Source organism: Arabidopsis lyrata, assembly GCF_000004255.2.
Source record: "Arabidopsis lyrata subsp. lyrata unplaced genomic scaffold ARALYscaffold_8, whole genome shotgun sequence".
Lineage (NCBI taxonomy): Eukaryota > Viridiplantae > Streptophyta > Magnoliopsida > Brassicales > Brassicaceae > Arabidopsis > Arabidopsis lyrata.
Window position 1 is genome coordinate 10,910,522 of NW_003302548.1, and position 16,203 is coordinate 10,926,724.

General features: G+C 35.9%; 1 protein-coding gene and 1 pseudogene across 1 annotated transcript; both read left to right on the top strand.

Annotated features, from left to right (window-relative positions):
* Positions 1–950: 950 nt before the first annotated feature.
* LOC110225755 lies at positions 951–9,167 on the top strand. The gene is made up of 4 exons (XM_021015724.1): positions 951–1,244; positions 7,767–7,823; positions 8,112–8,348; positions 8,769–9,167. Exons 1-4 carry the CDS (start codon positions 951–953, stop codon positions 9,153–9,155), a joined length of 975 nt encoding a protein of 324 aa, XP_020871383.1. The 3' UTR covers positions 9,156–9,167.
* Position 9,168: 1 nt separating this feature from the next.
* Positions 9,169–10,005, top strand: LOC110225060 (annotated as a pseudogene).
* Positions 10,006–16,203: the final 6,198 nt, after the last annotated feature.

Below are 16,203 nucleotides of genomic sequence, written 5' to 3' on the forward strand. Positions count from 1 at the left end.
CTTATCGGGCTTTAGAGTCCCTTGATCAAAGGCCCATGCAAGCTTTAGTGGGCTTCTACTGAAAAGCATAAAATATTTGACATATGTTTGGGGTTGAGACTGATTTACGATGAATGTAATTATAATTAATATTAGAGATATTTAAAAGATTTTCTTAAAATTCAAAATAATGATTCAGTTATTTGTTTGAACCGTTTAATTAGACTATATATAATAAATTTTAATTTTTTAAAATTTTAAATATTATTATCGATATATTTAAATTTTACAAAAAGTTTAAAATATTATGAATATTTAAACTTATAAAAGTTTAAAATATTACGGGATTATATGACAAGATGGGTTTGGATCGATATTAACATAAATATACAATATCATTAATCGAATGTTACAGGGGTTAATTTTTTTTTTTTTAATTATTTTCTTCACATCATATTATAATAAGAAACATATTAAAACAAGTTAATTTATTTAAGATTGAGTAAAACAAAATTATCCCGCGGTATACCGCAGGTTAAATCTTAGTACGTTGTTAAGAGATGCCGCTTTATTTTTAACGTTCGAACTATAAATAGCAAAGAACTTGACCATATCCAAGAGAAAATAGTTAAAGTATAAGTAAAAACTAAAAGACCTGACTTGTCTTTTGTTGTAGGTGTGTTAAGTCGATATATGCAGAGCCCAAAGGAGTCTCACGGAGCTGCAATGAAGCAATGCTTACGATATCTCAAAGGTACCACCACGTTCGGACTGTCTTTTAAGTACTCAGCCTCCACAACTGCAAAGTTAGTAGTGCGGTTTATGGCCAAGCGCGATATGACTTCAAGCCCTATGACGAGGCCATAGCGGATAAAGCTCTTCGGGAAGCTCACACCCACATCCACCTTCTCCAACGGTTTGTCAAGTGGCAAGGGAGAACGATAAAGAAGCTTGTCAAAGGGATTAAGAGCATGAATGGGAAAATGAAGACCGTGGAAACCAAGCTCTCACACGTGGGATGCTCTAACTCTACACGGGATGACGTGGAGGCGACGGGAGAGAACCAACCAACCCCAATGGACGAAGATAGAGATGCAAGGTATTCTTTCCAAGGCACTCACACTCAAGAAATGGTGGTTCATGATCCTCCGCGAGCTTCTTCTTATAAGCGTCGCCAAAGGAGGAAGAGGAGAGCGCCTCGTTCACCAACACTAATTCTGGCTTCAAGCAACTCCTCTTACTCACTCTCCACATCTTGGGACTGGGTACACTCCATCACCGGTATACAGACTTTTCTTTTGACTGTTTGATTTTGGCATATTTGTGTGTTTTTGTTAGTCTTTTTCTTAGGAGGTTATGTTTTGCTTTTGAACTATTTTCCTCTTTTAAGGTTTTTGCTAAGTTTGTATGAATCTTGGTTACTTTTGAGTTTAGTAATTTAATTATTCTTTTAAAATCTTTTTAGCTATCTTCTCTTATGTCCGATATAATTTAAATTAAAATTTAAACAATTTGTAATAAAAGTCAACACATACTTTTTATTTGTGAAATGGTTTAAGTCAACACATCATCATATTTACATTTTTTTAAAGTAAACTTGACGCTTTTAAGTTAGGAAAAGTCCAGGAATTTTTGTAAGATTCAACTAATAATCGTAATATGAAATTTTTTTTTTGGATGAAATGTGAAATTTATTGAGGAGAAAAAGCGTTATTTACAACAAAAACAGAACAGAGATTAAACACTCAAAAACATAAAAATGCCTCGGGACTAAAACAGAGCAAAGAGCTACTAATGGTTGGGTCTTGAGCTGAACCACCGTTGAAGTAATAAACCACGGAGCCTCGTATGCTCAAAGTATCTCAAAGACATGATCCTTGACCGAATAACCCTCTCAATCGTACGAGCTAGTTGTAAGTGTGCACGATAGATCTTGTTGTGCCTTCTCTCATTCCGTTCACGCCATATATAGTATATGGTAGCTTGGAAACACAAACGGAGTAGAATGTAGTCATACCTCACGAATGGGTGTGTGGTTAACCTATGGATAGTCACGGTCCGGTCAGGATCCGGGTCCGTATGTAACAGGTCACCTACAACCTGTATCCACACCATGAATGAATAAGGGCAGGCAAAAAACAGATGGTCCCGAGTTAACTTTTCTCTCTTCTCCTTAAGCCACCTCATCATCCTAATCATCATCCACATCATTTTATTATTTAGTTTTAAGAATTTATTTATACTATTTTTTCATTTAATTTTAAGATTTAGTCGTATGTAAATAAGTTTTTCCAAAAAGAAATATGAAAGGTCTTCTCTTATATTTTATAATCATCATCCACATCATTTTATTATTTAGTTTTTAGAGTTAATTTATACCATTTTCTCATTTAATTTTAAGATTTAGTCATATGTATATAAGTTTTTTTTCAAAAAGAAATATGAAAGGTCTTCTCTTATATTTTTATCTAGAAACTAAATAAAATTGATTAAAAATAAAAGAAAATAAGAAACTTACTAATTTTTTATTATACTAACTAATATAAAAAAAATAATAGATTATAGTTTTATAATGAATATATATCTATTAAAAATAATATGAAACAAAAGTTGATTGTACTAACACAATATAAACTTAAATTATAATGAGATTTAACGGAAATATAACAAAAAACAAAAAAAAATTGAGAATATAAAATCTATCTAATTTATGTCTCACAAAATTCTCGAACATAAATGAGATAGATTGGAACGAAACATGAATTCTCATTTTAAAAATACGTATGAGAAAGGTAACAATAAAAACAATACTTTTTTAAAGGGTTTCAATATGAATTTAACTAATTTGTTCCAATACATCACATATGTTAAAAGAAAAAAAAACATAAAAATTGAAAATTAAATTAAAAAATAGAATTAAATGAAATGAACTAAATATAAAGTAAATTATACTAATACATTAAATTTTAAAATTGTTCCATATGAAATTACGAAAAATATGTAAAACGAAAAATAAGAAATGGATATGTAATAGTATAAAAATGATCATAACGATACATAAATTACGTCAAATCCAATAAAATAAACATAAAAAAATTATGATAATATATAAAGAGATGATGTAACAAATAAAAAAGTAACAATCCGCGCGCAGCCCACAAATCATTCTCAACTTTCGGGTTAACATATTAAAAGGTCCACAATATTAACATCTAGATCTATGTTTGCTGGGAGTCCTAATAATAATTTTTTCTATGAATTTCCATAACACTTCCGTTTATATCCACACATCGATCTATTCTATACACATTTCATTTCTCAACTACTATCGAAACTAAAATACAATAGATTTTCTATACAAACACAATTTAAGATAAAAAAAATGCTATAGTGGAGGAAATAAGTAGAAAATAAAATACAATGTAATTATTTCTAAATAACGTAATAAAAATCCCGCGAGTAGCGCGGGAAACCGGCTAGTTTCTTATATAATTTTACGATTCAAAATTTCGAGTTATTTGTCGTAAAACAATATAAATCCATCGTATGGAAACACTGTTTCTACTTTCGGAATTTTACTAATGATCTTTATACGGTACTGCTAAAAAAAGATAGTTATCAATCAAAATCAATATGTTTTATAAAACATCGACCAATAAAAAACTATCAAACCAAAAACCATATGACGAAGCAAGAGATTAAGACATATATCCAAGTCCTTCTGTAGTTCAAATAAATGCACTGCAATTGCATATAGAGACATCCCACAAGTGGACAAAATATAGACAGAAAGCTAATTGAATGGGATCAATAAAAAAACAATATCTTGTTTTAGCAAAATAACGAAATTTAATGTTTGAGAACTGAAATCAGGAACAGCTGGAGCCAATTTATATGTTGTTTGCAACACCCCACTTGACCTCTTCACAGTTCCTTCCCTTTTTGGCTCTTTACAGTCCCTTCCCTTTTTGGCTCTTTCCCATTATTCAGTACTAATTCTCATCTCTTGTTAAATAATCTCACTATAGATAGAATAAAGGTTCATGTAATCAAATTGATAATCCGAAAATATTAGTAGTAAATTTATGGATAGATTAAAGTTTAGTAAAAAAAAGTTTATGTGGGTCTGGTTCATATTGTATGAAGCAAATTCACGTGCCAATTTCCCATGTGAAGCTTTCCCCATGTTACATTTATATAATACTAGTAGGTTGCCCGCGCTACTCGCGGGAGTTTTTCCTATACTATAACATACTTTTTTTTTAATCTTAGATTGTGTTTGTATAGAAAACTTGTTGAATTTTAGCTTCAATAGTGCTTGAGAAATTAAGTGTATAGTGTAGAATTTTAGCTTCACTTTTATTATTTGGTTTTGGTTTGGTTTGCTACAATCATTTCTATACTATTATATATTCAATTTCTGTTTTTTTGTTTTATAAATTTTGCCGTATTATCATATGGAATAATTTAAAATTTTAACATATTAAGATAATTTACTTTTTATTAGTTCATTTCATTGAATTATGTTTTTATTTTAATTTCCAATTATTTTGAAATATTGTTAATTTTTATTTTGTTTATTATTTTAACATATGTGATGTATTGAAAAAAATTAATTAAATTCATATCAAAATATTTAAAGAATTTGTTTTTTATTGCTCTCTTTTTTATACGTGTTTTTAAAATGACAATTTACGTTTCGTCCCAATCTATCTTATTTATGTTCGAGAATTTTGTGACACATAAATTAGATAGATTTTATTTTCTCAAAATTTTTGGTTTTGTTCTTTTCCCGTTAAATCCCATCGTAATTTAAATGTACATCGTGTTAATCCTATAAAATTTTGTTTCATATTACTTTTAGTGGATATATATTCATTATAAAAGTTTCACTTTAAAACTATAGTCTATTATTTATATATTAGTTTGTATAATCAAAAATTAATAAATTTATTATTTTTCAATCAATTATCTTCTTTAAGTTTATAATATAAAATATATAAAAAAAGACTTTTCATATTCTTTTTTGAGAAACTTGTTTACATATGTGTATAACTTAAAATTAAATGATAAAATAATATAAATAAATTCATAAACTTAAATAATTAAATGATGTGGATGATGATTAGGATGATGAGGTGGCTTAAGGAGAAGAGAGAAAAAGCCTACTTCATATATATAGAATCTTAAATTAATCAATCCTTTTCTCATATAATTGCTTTTTTCCTTCCCTACTCTTTATTAGTATCATTTATTTATTAGCCATTATCTATTATCCGCTGTTATATCCGTTTCTTTTATAACTCAGGTCATTTTTGATCTTTTTGATAGGGAAAATTCTCAAAAAAATCTCAAACTTTTTTTATTTTTGGAAGAAAAATACACGAGCTTTTCCGACTCCCCGATTAATACCCCAACTAATAAATTTATGTCGTTCAATACATCAGTTCTAAAAATCCCCTTTTCCAACCTACACCGTAAAGTCCGTTAACTAGTCTAACGTGAACAGTAAATGGAGTTATCTTTTAAACGGAAAAATTCTAAAAAATACCATATCTATTTTAAAGTTGGACGTTTAATACATGAACTTTTTGGTTAGAATAAAAATACTTCATATATTTATAGTTGGTTAAATAATACATCATCTCTAAATTATTGGTAGATTCAAACCCGCGACTTAACAACCGTTAACGGACGTTAGAAAATTATTTACGGCATTAACTTTTAATCTTACTAAATAAATATATACAATCTGATTATATATACAATCCCTAATTTTTACTTCAATCTTACATAGAAGATTAGCTGAGATTCGTTTCCCTTTCCAAACGACGACGTATCTTTGAGTTTGTCTTCCAAATCAACCTCTAACACTCCAAATTTACATGATAAACCTTCAAAAGTGCAGTTAGAGATGTCAAACCCGGGTTTGAGGTTTTTCTAACGTTCGTTAACGATTGTTAAGTCGAGTGTCCGAATCTACCAATAATTTAGAGATGATGTATTATTTGACCAAATCTATATATATAAAGTGGCATTTTTCTCTCTTCTCATTCCGCCACCTCATCATCCTAATCATCATCCACATCATTTGATAATTTAATTTTTACAATTTATTTATATTATTTTATTATTAAATTCTAACATTTATCATATGTAAACAAGTTTTCCAAAAAGGAATATGAAAAGTCTTTTCTTATATTTTATATTATAGTAGGCTTTTCTCTCTTCTCCTTAAGTCACCTCATCATCCTAATCATTTAATTATTCAATTCAAAATTTTATTTATACATTTTATCATTTTATTTTAAAATTTATACATATGTAAACAAGTTTTTGAAAAAGAAATGAAAGGTCTTTTCTTATATTTTATATTATAAAACTAAAAAACATAATCTATATATATATAAAGTGGCATTTTTCTCTCTTCTCATTCCGCCACCTCATCATCCTAATCATCATCCACATCATTTGATAATTTAATTTTTACAATTTATTTATATTATTTTATCATTAAATTCTAACATTTACCATATGTAAACAAGTTTTCCAAAAAGGAATATGAAAAGTCTTTTCTTATAATTTATATTATAGTAGGCTTTTCTCTCTTCTCCTTAAGTCACCTCATCATCCTAATCATTTAATTATTCAATTCAAAATTTTATTTATACATTTTATCATTTTATTTTAAAATTTATACATATGTAAACAAGTTTTTGAAAAAGAAATATGATAGGTCTTTTCTTATATTTTATATTATAAAACTAAAAAACACAATTGATATAAAAAATAATAAATTTACTAATTTTCGATTATACTAACTAATTTATAAATAATATTTTATATTTTTAAAGTGAATGTTTTATTATGAATATATATAATATGCATTAAAATGTGAATGGACTAACCCAATGTAAACTTAAATTATGATGAGATTTATCAGGAATAGAACAAAACCGATAATTTTTGAGAATATAAAATCTATCTAAATTATGTCTTACAAAATTTTCAAACATAAATGAGATAGATAGGAACAAAACATGAATTCTCATTTTAAAAACACATATGAAAAAGTAACAATAAAACAATATTTATTTACTAATAAACAAAATAGACAATATGTAAAGAGATAATGTAATTAATCAAAAATATAACAAACTCAATTAAATAAACAATAAAATACGCGCGGGTAAATGACTAGTATAAATATATGAGGTATTTTTATTCTAACCGAAAAAGTTCATGTACTAAACATCCAAATTGAAAATAGATGGGGTATTTTTCTGGAATTTTTCAAGAGATTTCACGGTGGATGACCAAGTGTTGTTGTTTAATTCCCGTTTGAGACTTTTTCCGGGAAAGCTCAAATCTCGTTGGTCGGGTCCGCTTAAGATCAAAGAAGTAAGGCCTTATGGTGCGATTGTGTTGTGGAACAAGAAGGGAAGTGAATTTGTTGTGAATTGGTCAACGTTTGAAACCATACATGGCAAGTGATCAAGTCGAGGAAGGAACCACGGTTTCTCTCTCGGAGCCTCAATCCGCCTAAATGACGAGAAAACGTCAAGCTATGTGACGAAAAACAAGCGCGCTTGGGAGGCAATCCCATGGTATCCTTGTATATACATGCTTTATTTTGTTTTGTTTTATGTTTTTTGCTTGTCTTTTTTTTTTTTTAATAATTATAAATTTTATTAAACAACCCTCAAAAAGAGAGTGATCAGAAAAGTTTTGACGTTACAAAATAACCGGAAAAGATGATTTATGTTTTTTGCTTGTTTTGGTTATAGGTCTACGGAGAAGTGAGGCTTCACGTGGGTTTTGAAGAGTTTAGCAATTCCAAGTGTGTACATCGGCCATAAGCATCGGCAAAAGAGACATAAGACATCGGACAGATTAGTGGTCGAAGAGAATTTTGGTCGAAAATTCCAGGGAGTACAGCGGGCAAACGCCATCGGTCACTGGGTGACCGTAGCAGGTTTTGGCCGAAATTTCCAGAGACTTTAGCGGGCTCCTCCAGCGGCCAAACGTAACCTGTAGCTACCCATCGGTCAAACACACACCGTTGGATCCCAGGTAAAGTCAACTCCTTCCCTGTTGACCGGTTTACACCGGTTCAATTTAAGTGAACCAAGGATAGTCAAAATCGATTTTGGGCTGGTTTTCTTCTTCTTCTTCTTCTTCTTCCCAAAATCGATCCATTCTTCTTCACGATTCTTTCTCACTTCACAACACAAATCCATCGATTTCTCTTCCAATTCTACACCAAATCCTTTGAAATTTCTTGCTTTCTTTCAATCCGAATTTCTAAGCCCAAATGTTTAATTCCTGCCTCAAATCCCGATTTCATCTCTTTCTCCATCAATTTCAAGGTACAAAAGTCATTCTCACACTCTTTATGCTTTTATCTCAAGAACTTGAATATCAGGCTTGTTTGAGTTCGATTTTTGAGAGAGAATGAGTTTTAATGGTGCCTATGCTTGATAGAATCGATCCCCTAGTTGACATTATGCTTGATTGAAAGAAATTTTGAAATGTCATATGTTAGGGTTCTTGAGAAAAGAGAAAAACGAAAATTGTAGGGATTTTAGGGGATTGTGGTTTCATTGGGTGGTATTAGGTTCCATAAAGCTAGGATTGAAAGACTACTTGATTTGAGAACAATGTGTGTTCATTTTTCAAGTTTTAGAAGTGAGAATGATAGAATTGTGATAGAACAATGTGTGTTCATTTTTCAAGTTCTGGATTGAACTTTTCTCCCCTCCTTTTCAATTTACTTGTTTCTGCGGCAGGTCGTCGACAAACATCGCCGTTTGTGCGATGAACGGCAGCGGCTGGGCCTTAAAAGGCAAGTACTCGAAGCTCGTATCACTCGAGTGGAAGGGAAAGTGAGGGCTTTGGAAAGCGATCCTTTCCAATGGGAGTGGAGGAACTTTGATTCCATCGCAGAGATCCCGAAGATGCTCCGGATGTACTTCCGAGCTAAAGGTCAAGTCCCGGGGCCCGTGAATGCCCCGGTCGAAATCGCTTCATCTAGCAGCGAAGAGGAGGATGAAGAGGAGGACAACACTTGCCGGAAACGCGTCCGGAACGAACCCGAGGTGGATGACAAGAAAAAGGCGTCCACTTCGGATACCAAACCGGCGATGAAGGAGTCTGTTCCTGAGCCTCTTCCATAAATGTTCCCTAATCCTGCTTTTCTTTTCTTTTTCTTAAAAAACTTTTAAACTCATGATGGGCTCCGGTCCTTTTATTTATGGAAACTTTGAGTACTTTCCTTTTTCTCGAAATATTCCCAAAGATACGTCTTTAAATGCAGGATTCTTCAAGAGGCTTAAATCTCTCCGCGAATCGCTCCATTCCAGGATGGAAAATGCAGCTTACTAGGGACGTGATGTCCCTATAAATTGAGGCTTCAATTTCTCTTTATTCCTCACCATTCTTTTTTCCTTTTGCAGGTATGGAATTCAACCTCCGATGTTCAGAGTCCATGCCTGATTTCTCCAGGGTTAAAATGATGGACGGAGACGCAACCGGTAAGCAGCCTTCTTCATCCCGCGGCGTTTTTAGGTCTCAGATCCAAACTCCGTGCGCTCTGATCAAGGACCTCCCAGACAGAGACTAAGAAATTGCGATGGCATTTATCAAAGCGCTTGCGATTCAACACAAGAAGTTAACGCTGGAACGGAAGAAACTTCGAAATAAGATTCATCGAATGCAACGCAGGGTTAATGCGATATCGCGAGAACTTCACATCCTCAGCTCTCACCCCGGAGAATGGATCGAGCTTGGAATCTCCGAATTCGCTCGCATTCCAGATTGTATGATGCCGATTCTCGACCTTGCTGGTCAAGGAGTTCAGGTGTTCTGTTCATCGAGAAGAGTCTCCTAATTCGGGATGCGGGTGTGACGACGCTTAGTCTTATTTGCTTTATTGTTACTTTATTTCCAGTGCTTGTTTGTTCGCATAGTCGAACTTTTTCCTTTAAATGAATAAAAACAAAATTTTATTAATAGCTGAACTCGTTTCCGAGCTGCCTACGTACCCATTCCAGGATCAAGCCACACCGTAGTTCATGTACATAAAAAATGCGTGTATCTTAAACATAAAATTTCTTTAGATTGATCACATTCCAGGGTCGCTTGACTGGCCTGTCTTCTAAGTCTTTCAACCTATAAACACCATTTCGAACCACTTCGGTAACAATGTAAGGCCCTTCCCAATTAATGCCGAGTTTGCCCGCACCATCTTCTTTTTTATTTTCAAAGACTCGCCTTAACACATAATCTCCTACAAAGAAAAGCCTACTCTTGATTTTAGAGTTGTAGTATCGAGCTGCTGCCTGCTGGTAATTTTGAATCTGAATTAAGGCTTGATCCCGCCTTTCATTAATGGTATCTAGCGAGTCATCAAGCATCGCTGTGTTCTCTTCTTCATCCAATGGTGCTTCTGCTCGGCGAAGTCCGGGTACATTAAGCTCGGCTGGTACCACCGCCTCCATACCATAAACCAGAGAGAACGGAGTTTCCCCAGTAGACCGCCTAGGAGTTGTGCGATAGGCCCACAAGACGGGTTGTAGTTCATTATACCAACCTCCTTTCAGGTGATTCAGGCGTTTTTTGAGATTGCTAAGAATCGTCTTGTTCGCGGCCTCGGCTTGGCCGTTTCCTTGCGGATATCGTGGGGTAGAGTAACTGACTTTGATTCCCCAGTCCGAACAAAAAGCTTCGAACTCATGCGAAATGAACTGTGGTCCATTATCAATAACTATCTCATATGGAACCCCATGTCGACATATGACATTTTTCCAAAGGAATGTATTAACCGCCGAATCTTTGATGCTAACATATGCTTCAGCTTCAATCCATTTTGAAAAGTAGTCCGTCAAGACCAAAAGGTATTGTACTCCTCGAGTTGATCTGTGCAATGGTCCAATGATGTCCATTGACCATCTCATAAACGGATATGGGGCGGAGATGGAAGAGAATAATTCCGAAGGTTGATGGATCAATGGTGCATGAAGTTGACAGCGCTTACATCTTTGGGCATATTTGACATAATCCGTGATCATAGTGGGCAAGAAACACCCCATTCTTTTAATCTTAAAAGCCATAGCTCTTCCTGACGAATGACTCCCGCACAACCCTTCGTGTACTTCGCTCATGACAATTTCAAATTCTTTCTTCAACGACTTAACCAACATGTCATCTATGTAGACTTCCATTGTCTTCCCGAGATGATCGTGGAACATTTTATTGACCAACCGTTGATAAGTTGCTCCTGCATTTTTTAAACCAAAAGGCATTACTTTATAACAATAAATACCTCTATCTGTGATGAATGACGTTTTTTCCTGGTCCTCGGGATTCATCATTATTTGATTATAACCCGAGAAGGCATCCATGAAGGTTAATAGTTCATTCCCAGCAGTAGATTCTACGAGCCGGTCTATATGCAGAAGCGGGAAACTATCCTTTGGACACGCCTTATTGAGATCCGTGAAGTCAATGCATACCCTGTCCTTTCCATTCTTCTTTTTAACCACGACAGTGTTCGCTACCCACTCCGGATACTGCACTTCCCTTGTGGATCCTATCTTTAAAAGTTTGTCCACTTCGTCATTTACTATTTTTGCCCGCTCTATTCCGAGTTTTCTCCTTTTTTGTTTTACAGGTTTGAAGCTCGGATCCACGTTAAGTTCATGAAAAATTATGCCTGGATCTATGCCAGGCATATCTGTCGCCGACCACGCAAATGATGTCTTGTTTTTCCTCAAAAGTTCAATTAAAGCCTCTTTTATTTTGCCGGTCAAAGTAACTCCAATTCGGATTTTCCGATCTGATTTGTCTTCTTCTAATACTACCTCGGTTACTACATCATCCTCTTTCTGCCCACTAGGAAATCTTGGAATTATTCCCTTTTTTGCGGGTTTCGTTAATTGCTATTGGATCTTCAAACGGTGGCTAGCTAAGTAGCATGTTCGCGAAGCTTCTTGATCTCCCCGAACTGTTTCCACTCCACTTGGTGTTGGAAATTTGATGCACTGGTGATATGTAGAGGGGACTGCCTTCATTTGATAAATCCATGGAGTCCCGAGGATGATATTGTAAGCTGCCGGTTTATCGAAAATAACGAAATCCACGATTTTCGACACCTTTTTGGCGAGAACTGGTAGCTTGATCGTACCGAGAGACATAGCTGACTCACTTGTGAACGCCACCAAAGGAGACGGAGGTCCTACTATGTCTGCCCGACTAATTCCCATTATTTCCAAAGTACTTAAAAAGATTAAGTCGACCGAACTGCCCGTATCGATGAGGAACCTTGATAGTTCGAAATTGGCAACGTCCAGGGTAATGACGAGGGCGTCATCATGGGGTCTTTCGAGGTGACGCGTTTCTTCCTCATCAGATGATATTGATGCACCTGAAAGTCAACTTCTTCGCCCAAGTTCGCTTGCAGTGAAACATTTCGCCTATGCTTCTTGATGGAACTAATCGAATCTTGGCAAAGTTTGGAACCTCCTAGAATTACATTGATCTTTCCCTTCGAACTCCTTGGTTCTTCTTCATTAGAAAATCTTGGTCTCTTGGAGTTCTGATCTTTGGTGCTATCCCTTGCTTCGTGGTATTCTTTCACGAAATTTTCTATGTTGAATTTGGAAAGATCTCCACTGGCCCATAGCTCCGCGAGATGCCTTATAAGGACGCTGCAATCTTTGGTCAAATGCCCGGTTACCTTATGGATGTCACAGTATAAACTTTCGTCACGGACCTACGTGTTGGTGTCGGATCCCGCACCAGAAGTCCGAGACCAACCAAAGATTGCCACGTAGTCAAGGTAATGGCCTATAAAGGACAAAGCCCATTGAACCCATGAGCCGAAGGAACGGTCGAAGTGGTTATCACCACTTCGAGAATCCGAAGTGACTGCACTGTGGCACGAGTTCGGTGTAGAAGACACGGGTAAGTCAGTTCAAGGATACTTGGGCCAAAAAGGCGAGGCCCATGAAGATCAGAGTCAACTCAAAATTCAAACGTTGAGCATTAAAGTCGAAGAATCAAAACTGACACATTTAAGAAGGAATAATTGTACTTAATTATTCAGTTTAATGTCGTTTCTCTATGTATAAATAAAAGGCCAATGGCCATGTAAAAAGGGGCTTCCTCTCAAGAAAGAAATACTATAGCAATTTTCGTAGCAATTTAGAAGTTTTTACCTATTCATTTTTGTCCCTTAAGAATAATCTTTCCTACTTAATAAAATACTTGAGTATGTGAATCCGACATCCACATTTTGGCGCCGTCTGTGGGGAGAGAGAGTTCTTGAGTGGTCAGATTTTTTCTTTACTACATTTCCGAGATAAGCAACAATGTCCGGAGGAGACGCCATTGAGACATCATTGGCCGAAACCCTCAAAGCTATGCAGCAAACCATGTCGGACATATCACAAAAGTTATCGGATGTGGAAAAGGCCGTCGATACGTTGCAAACATCCCAGGTATCTCTTAGTCAAAACGTCAATACTATACAAACTCGTGTTCGCTCTTTAAGTGCAGGAAACCTTGTGGGAATCCGAAGAGGGATATTCAACTCGCCAAGTTCCGCTGCACGAAATGAAACCAGCGGACAAACAACTCCTGGTGCTACTAATAATGTAGCTCAGACGTTGGAAGAAGAGACACAGCTCGGAGATGAAGAACAACTTGCAGCTCAATACGAGCAGGAGAACCTCGACCAGTTCGAGACCATGAGGAAGGTTAGCCAGGAATTAAAAGAAATGAAATCAAAATTTCATCAAGCTACAAGTTCGGAGCCAGACATCAATCGAGTCATTGAAGAGGCTAGGCGAACACCTTTCATCTCGCGAATTGCAAGTTTGAGGATCAAAGATTCCCGGAAACTCAAGTTGGACCCTTACAGCGGATTGGAGGATCCAAAAAGCTATCTCGCAGCTTTTCTGATCGCTGCTGGAAGATCGAATTGGATGAAGCTGATGAGGACGCAGGCTACTGCAAGCTTTTTTCGGAGAATCTATGTGGCCAAGCTCTAATGTGGTTCACCCAATTAGAGCCGGGTTCGATCAGCAATTTCGACGAACTATCAGCCGTATTCTTAAAGCAATACTCCATCCTTTTGGATAAAAGCGTTTCGGATGCCGATCTTTGGAACTTATCGCAAGGATCTAATGAGTCACTTCGAGTTTTCATCACCAAATTCAAAGGAGTGCTGTCAAAGCTCTCAAGAATCTCGCAGCAATCAGCTTTATCTGCCCTACGAAAAGGATTGCGACATGATTCAAGGTTTAAAGAAGACTTAATACTTCATAAACCAGACACAATTCAGGATGCACTCTTTCGTGCGAACAACTGGATGGAGGTAGAAGACGAAAAAGAAAGTTTTGCCAAAAGGAATAAACAAGAAAAGCCGGTAATCACCGTCCCTACCAAGAAGTTCGAGCCTAGGGAGAGCAAAGGACCAAGGAAATTTGGGTCGCAACCCTTCAACAGTACCGTCGGAAAGCAGTTCCAAGGGAAAGGAAGATCAAACACTTGGGTCCGTGATGAAAGTCTATATTGCGATATTCATAAAGTAACCGGACATTTAACCAAGGATTGCAGCGTTCTTAAAAAGCACCTCGCAGAGCTTTGGGCCAGTGGAGATTTTTCCAAATTCGATATAAAAGATTTTGTGAAGGAATACCACGAAACAAAGGAAAACTCCAAAGATCAAGATTCCAAAAGACCAAGGTTATCCAACGAGGAAGAACCAAGGAGTTCGAAGGGTAAGATCAATGTGATTCTAGGAGGCTCAAAATTTTGCGGAGATTCGATAAGTTCCATCAAGAAACATAGACGAAATATCCTACTCAAAGCAAGTTTAAGCGAAGAAGTCGATGTTCAAGATGCATCAATATCATTTAATGAAGAAGAAACGCGGTACCTCGAAAGACCGCATGATGATGCTCTAGTCATTACCCTTGACGTTGCCAACTTCGAAGTATCAAGGATCCTTATAGATACAGGCAGTTCGGTCGATTTGATCTTTTTAAGTACTCTGGAAAGAATGGGAATCAGCCGAGGAGACATAGTAGGACCCCCATCTCCGTTAGTTGCGTTCACAAGCGAGTCAGCCATGTCTCTCGGAACAATCAAGCTACCGGTCCTTGCCAAGAAGGTATCGAAGATCGTGGACTTCGTTGTCTTTGATAAGCCCGCAGCTTACAACATCATCCTCGGGACTCCCTGGATTTATCGAATGAAACAGTCCCCTCTACATACCATCAATGTATCAAATTTCCAACATCAAATGGGGTGGAAACAATTCGGGGAGATCAAGAAGCTTCACGGACGTGTTACCTAGCTAGCCACCGTATGAGGATTCAATACCAATTAACGAAGCCCGCAAAAGAGGGACTAAGAACAAAATTTCCTAGCGAGTAGAAGAAAGATGATGTAGTAATCGAAGTGGTGTTGGAAGAAGACAAGCCGGACCGGAAAATTCGAATTGGAGCAACTCTGACTGGCCAAATAAAAGAAGCTTTGGTCGAACTTTTAAAGAGAAACAAAACATCGTTTGCATGGTCAGCAGCAGACATGCCTGGTATAGATCCAAGTATAATTTGTCACGAGCTAAACGTAGATCCGAGCTTCAAGCCGGTGAAACAGAAAAGAAGAAAGCTCGGAGTGGAGCGAGCCAAAATAGTAAATGACGAAGTAGATAAACTTTTGAAGATAGGGTCCATAAGAGAAGTGCAATACCCGGAATGGATAGCAAACACTGTCGTTGTCAAAAAGAAGAATGGGAAAGATAGGGTTTGCATCGATTTCACAGACCTAAATAAAGCATGTCCCAAAGATAGTTTCCCGCTCCCACATATAGATCGACTTGTAGAGTCCACCGCTGGGAACGAGCTGTTAACATTCATGGACGCCTTCTCGGGTTATAATCAAATAATGATGAACCCCGAAGATCAAGAAAAGACGTCATTTATCACAGATAGAGGTATCTATTGTTATAAGGTGATGCCTTTTGGTTTGAAAAATGCAGGAGCAACTTATCAACGGTTGGTTAACAAGATGTTCCATAATCATCTCGGGAAAACAATGGAAGTCTACATAGATGATATGTTAGTTAAGTCATTAAAAAAAGAGGATCACGTTAAGCATTTAGAGGAATGTTTTGATATTCTCAACAAATATCAAATGAAGCTGAACCCGGCGAAG

Coding starts and splice junctions, on each gene's coding strand:
- LOC110225755 (XM_021015724.1), top strand. CDS start 951: ATGAATGGGAAAATGAAGACCGTGGAAACCAAGCTCTCACACGTGGGA. Junction 1,245..7,766: donor TCTCCACATCTTGGGACTGG/GTACACTCCATC, acceptor TTTTGGTTATAG/GTCTACGGAGAAGTGAGGCT. Junction 8,349..8,768: donor CTTTCTCCATCAATTTCAAG/GTACAAAAGTCA, acceptor TTTCTGCGGCAG/GTCGTCGACAAACATCGCCG.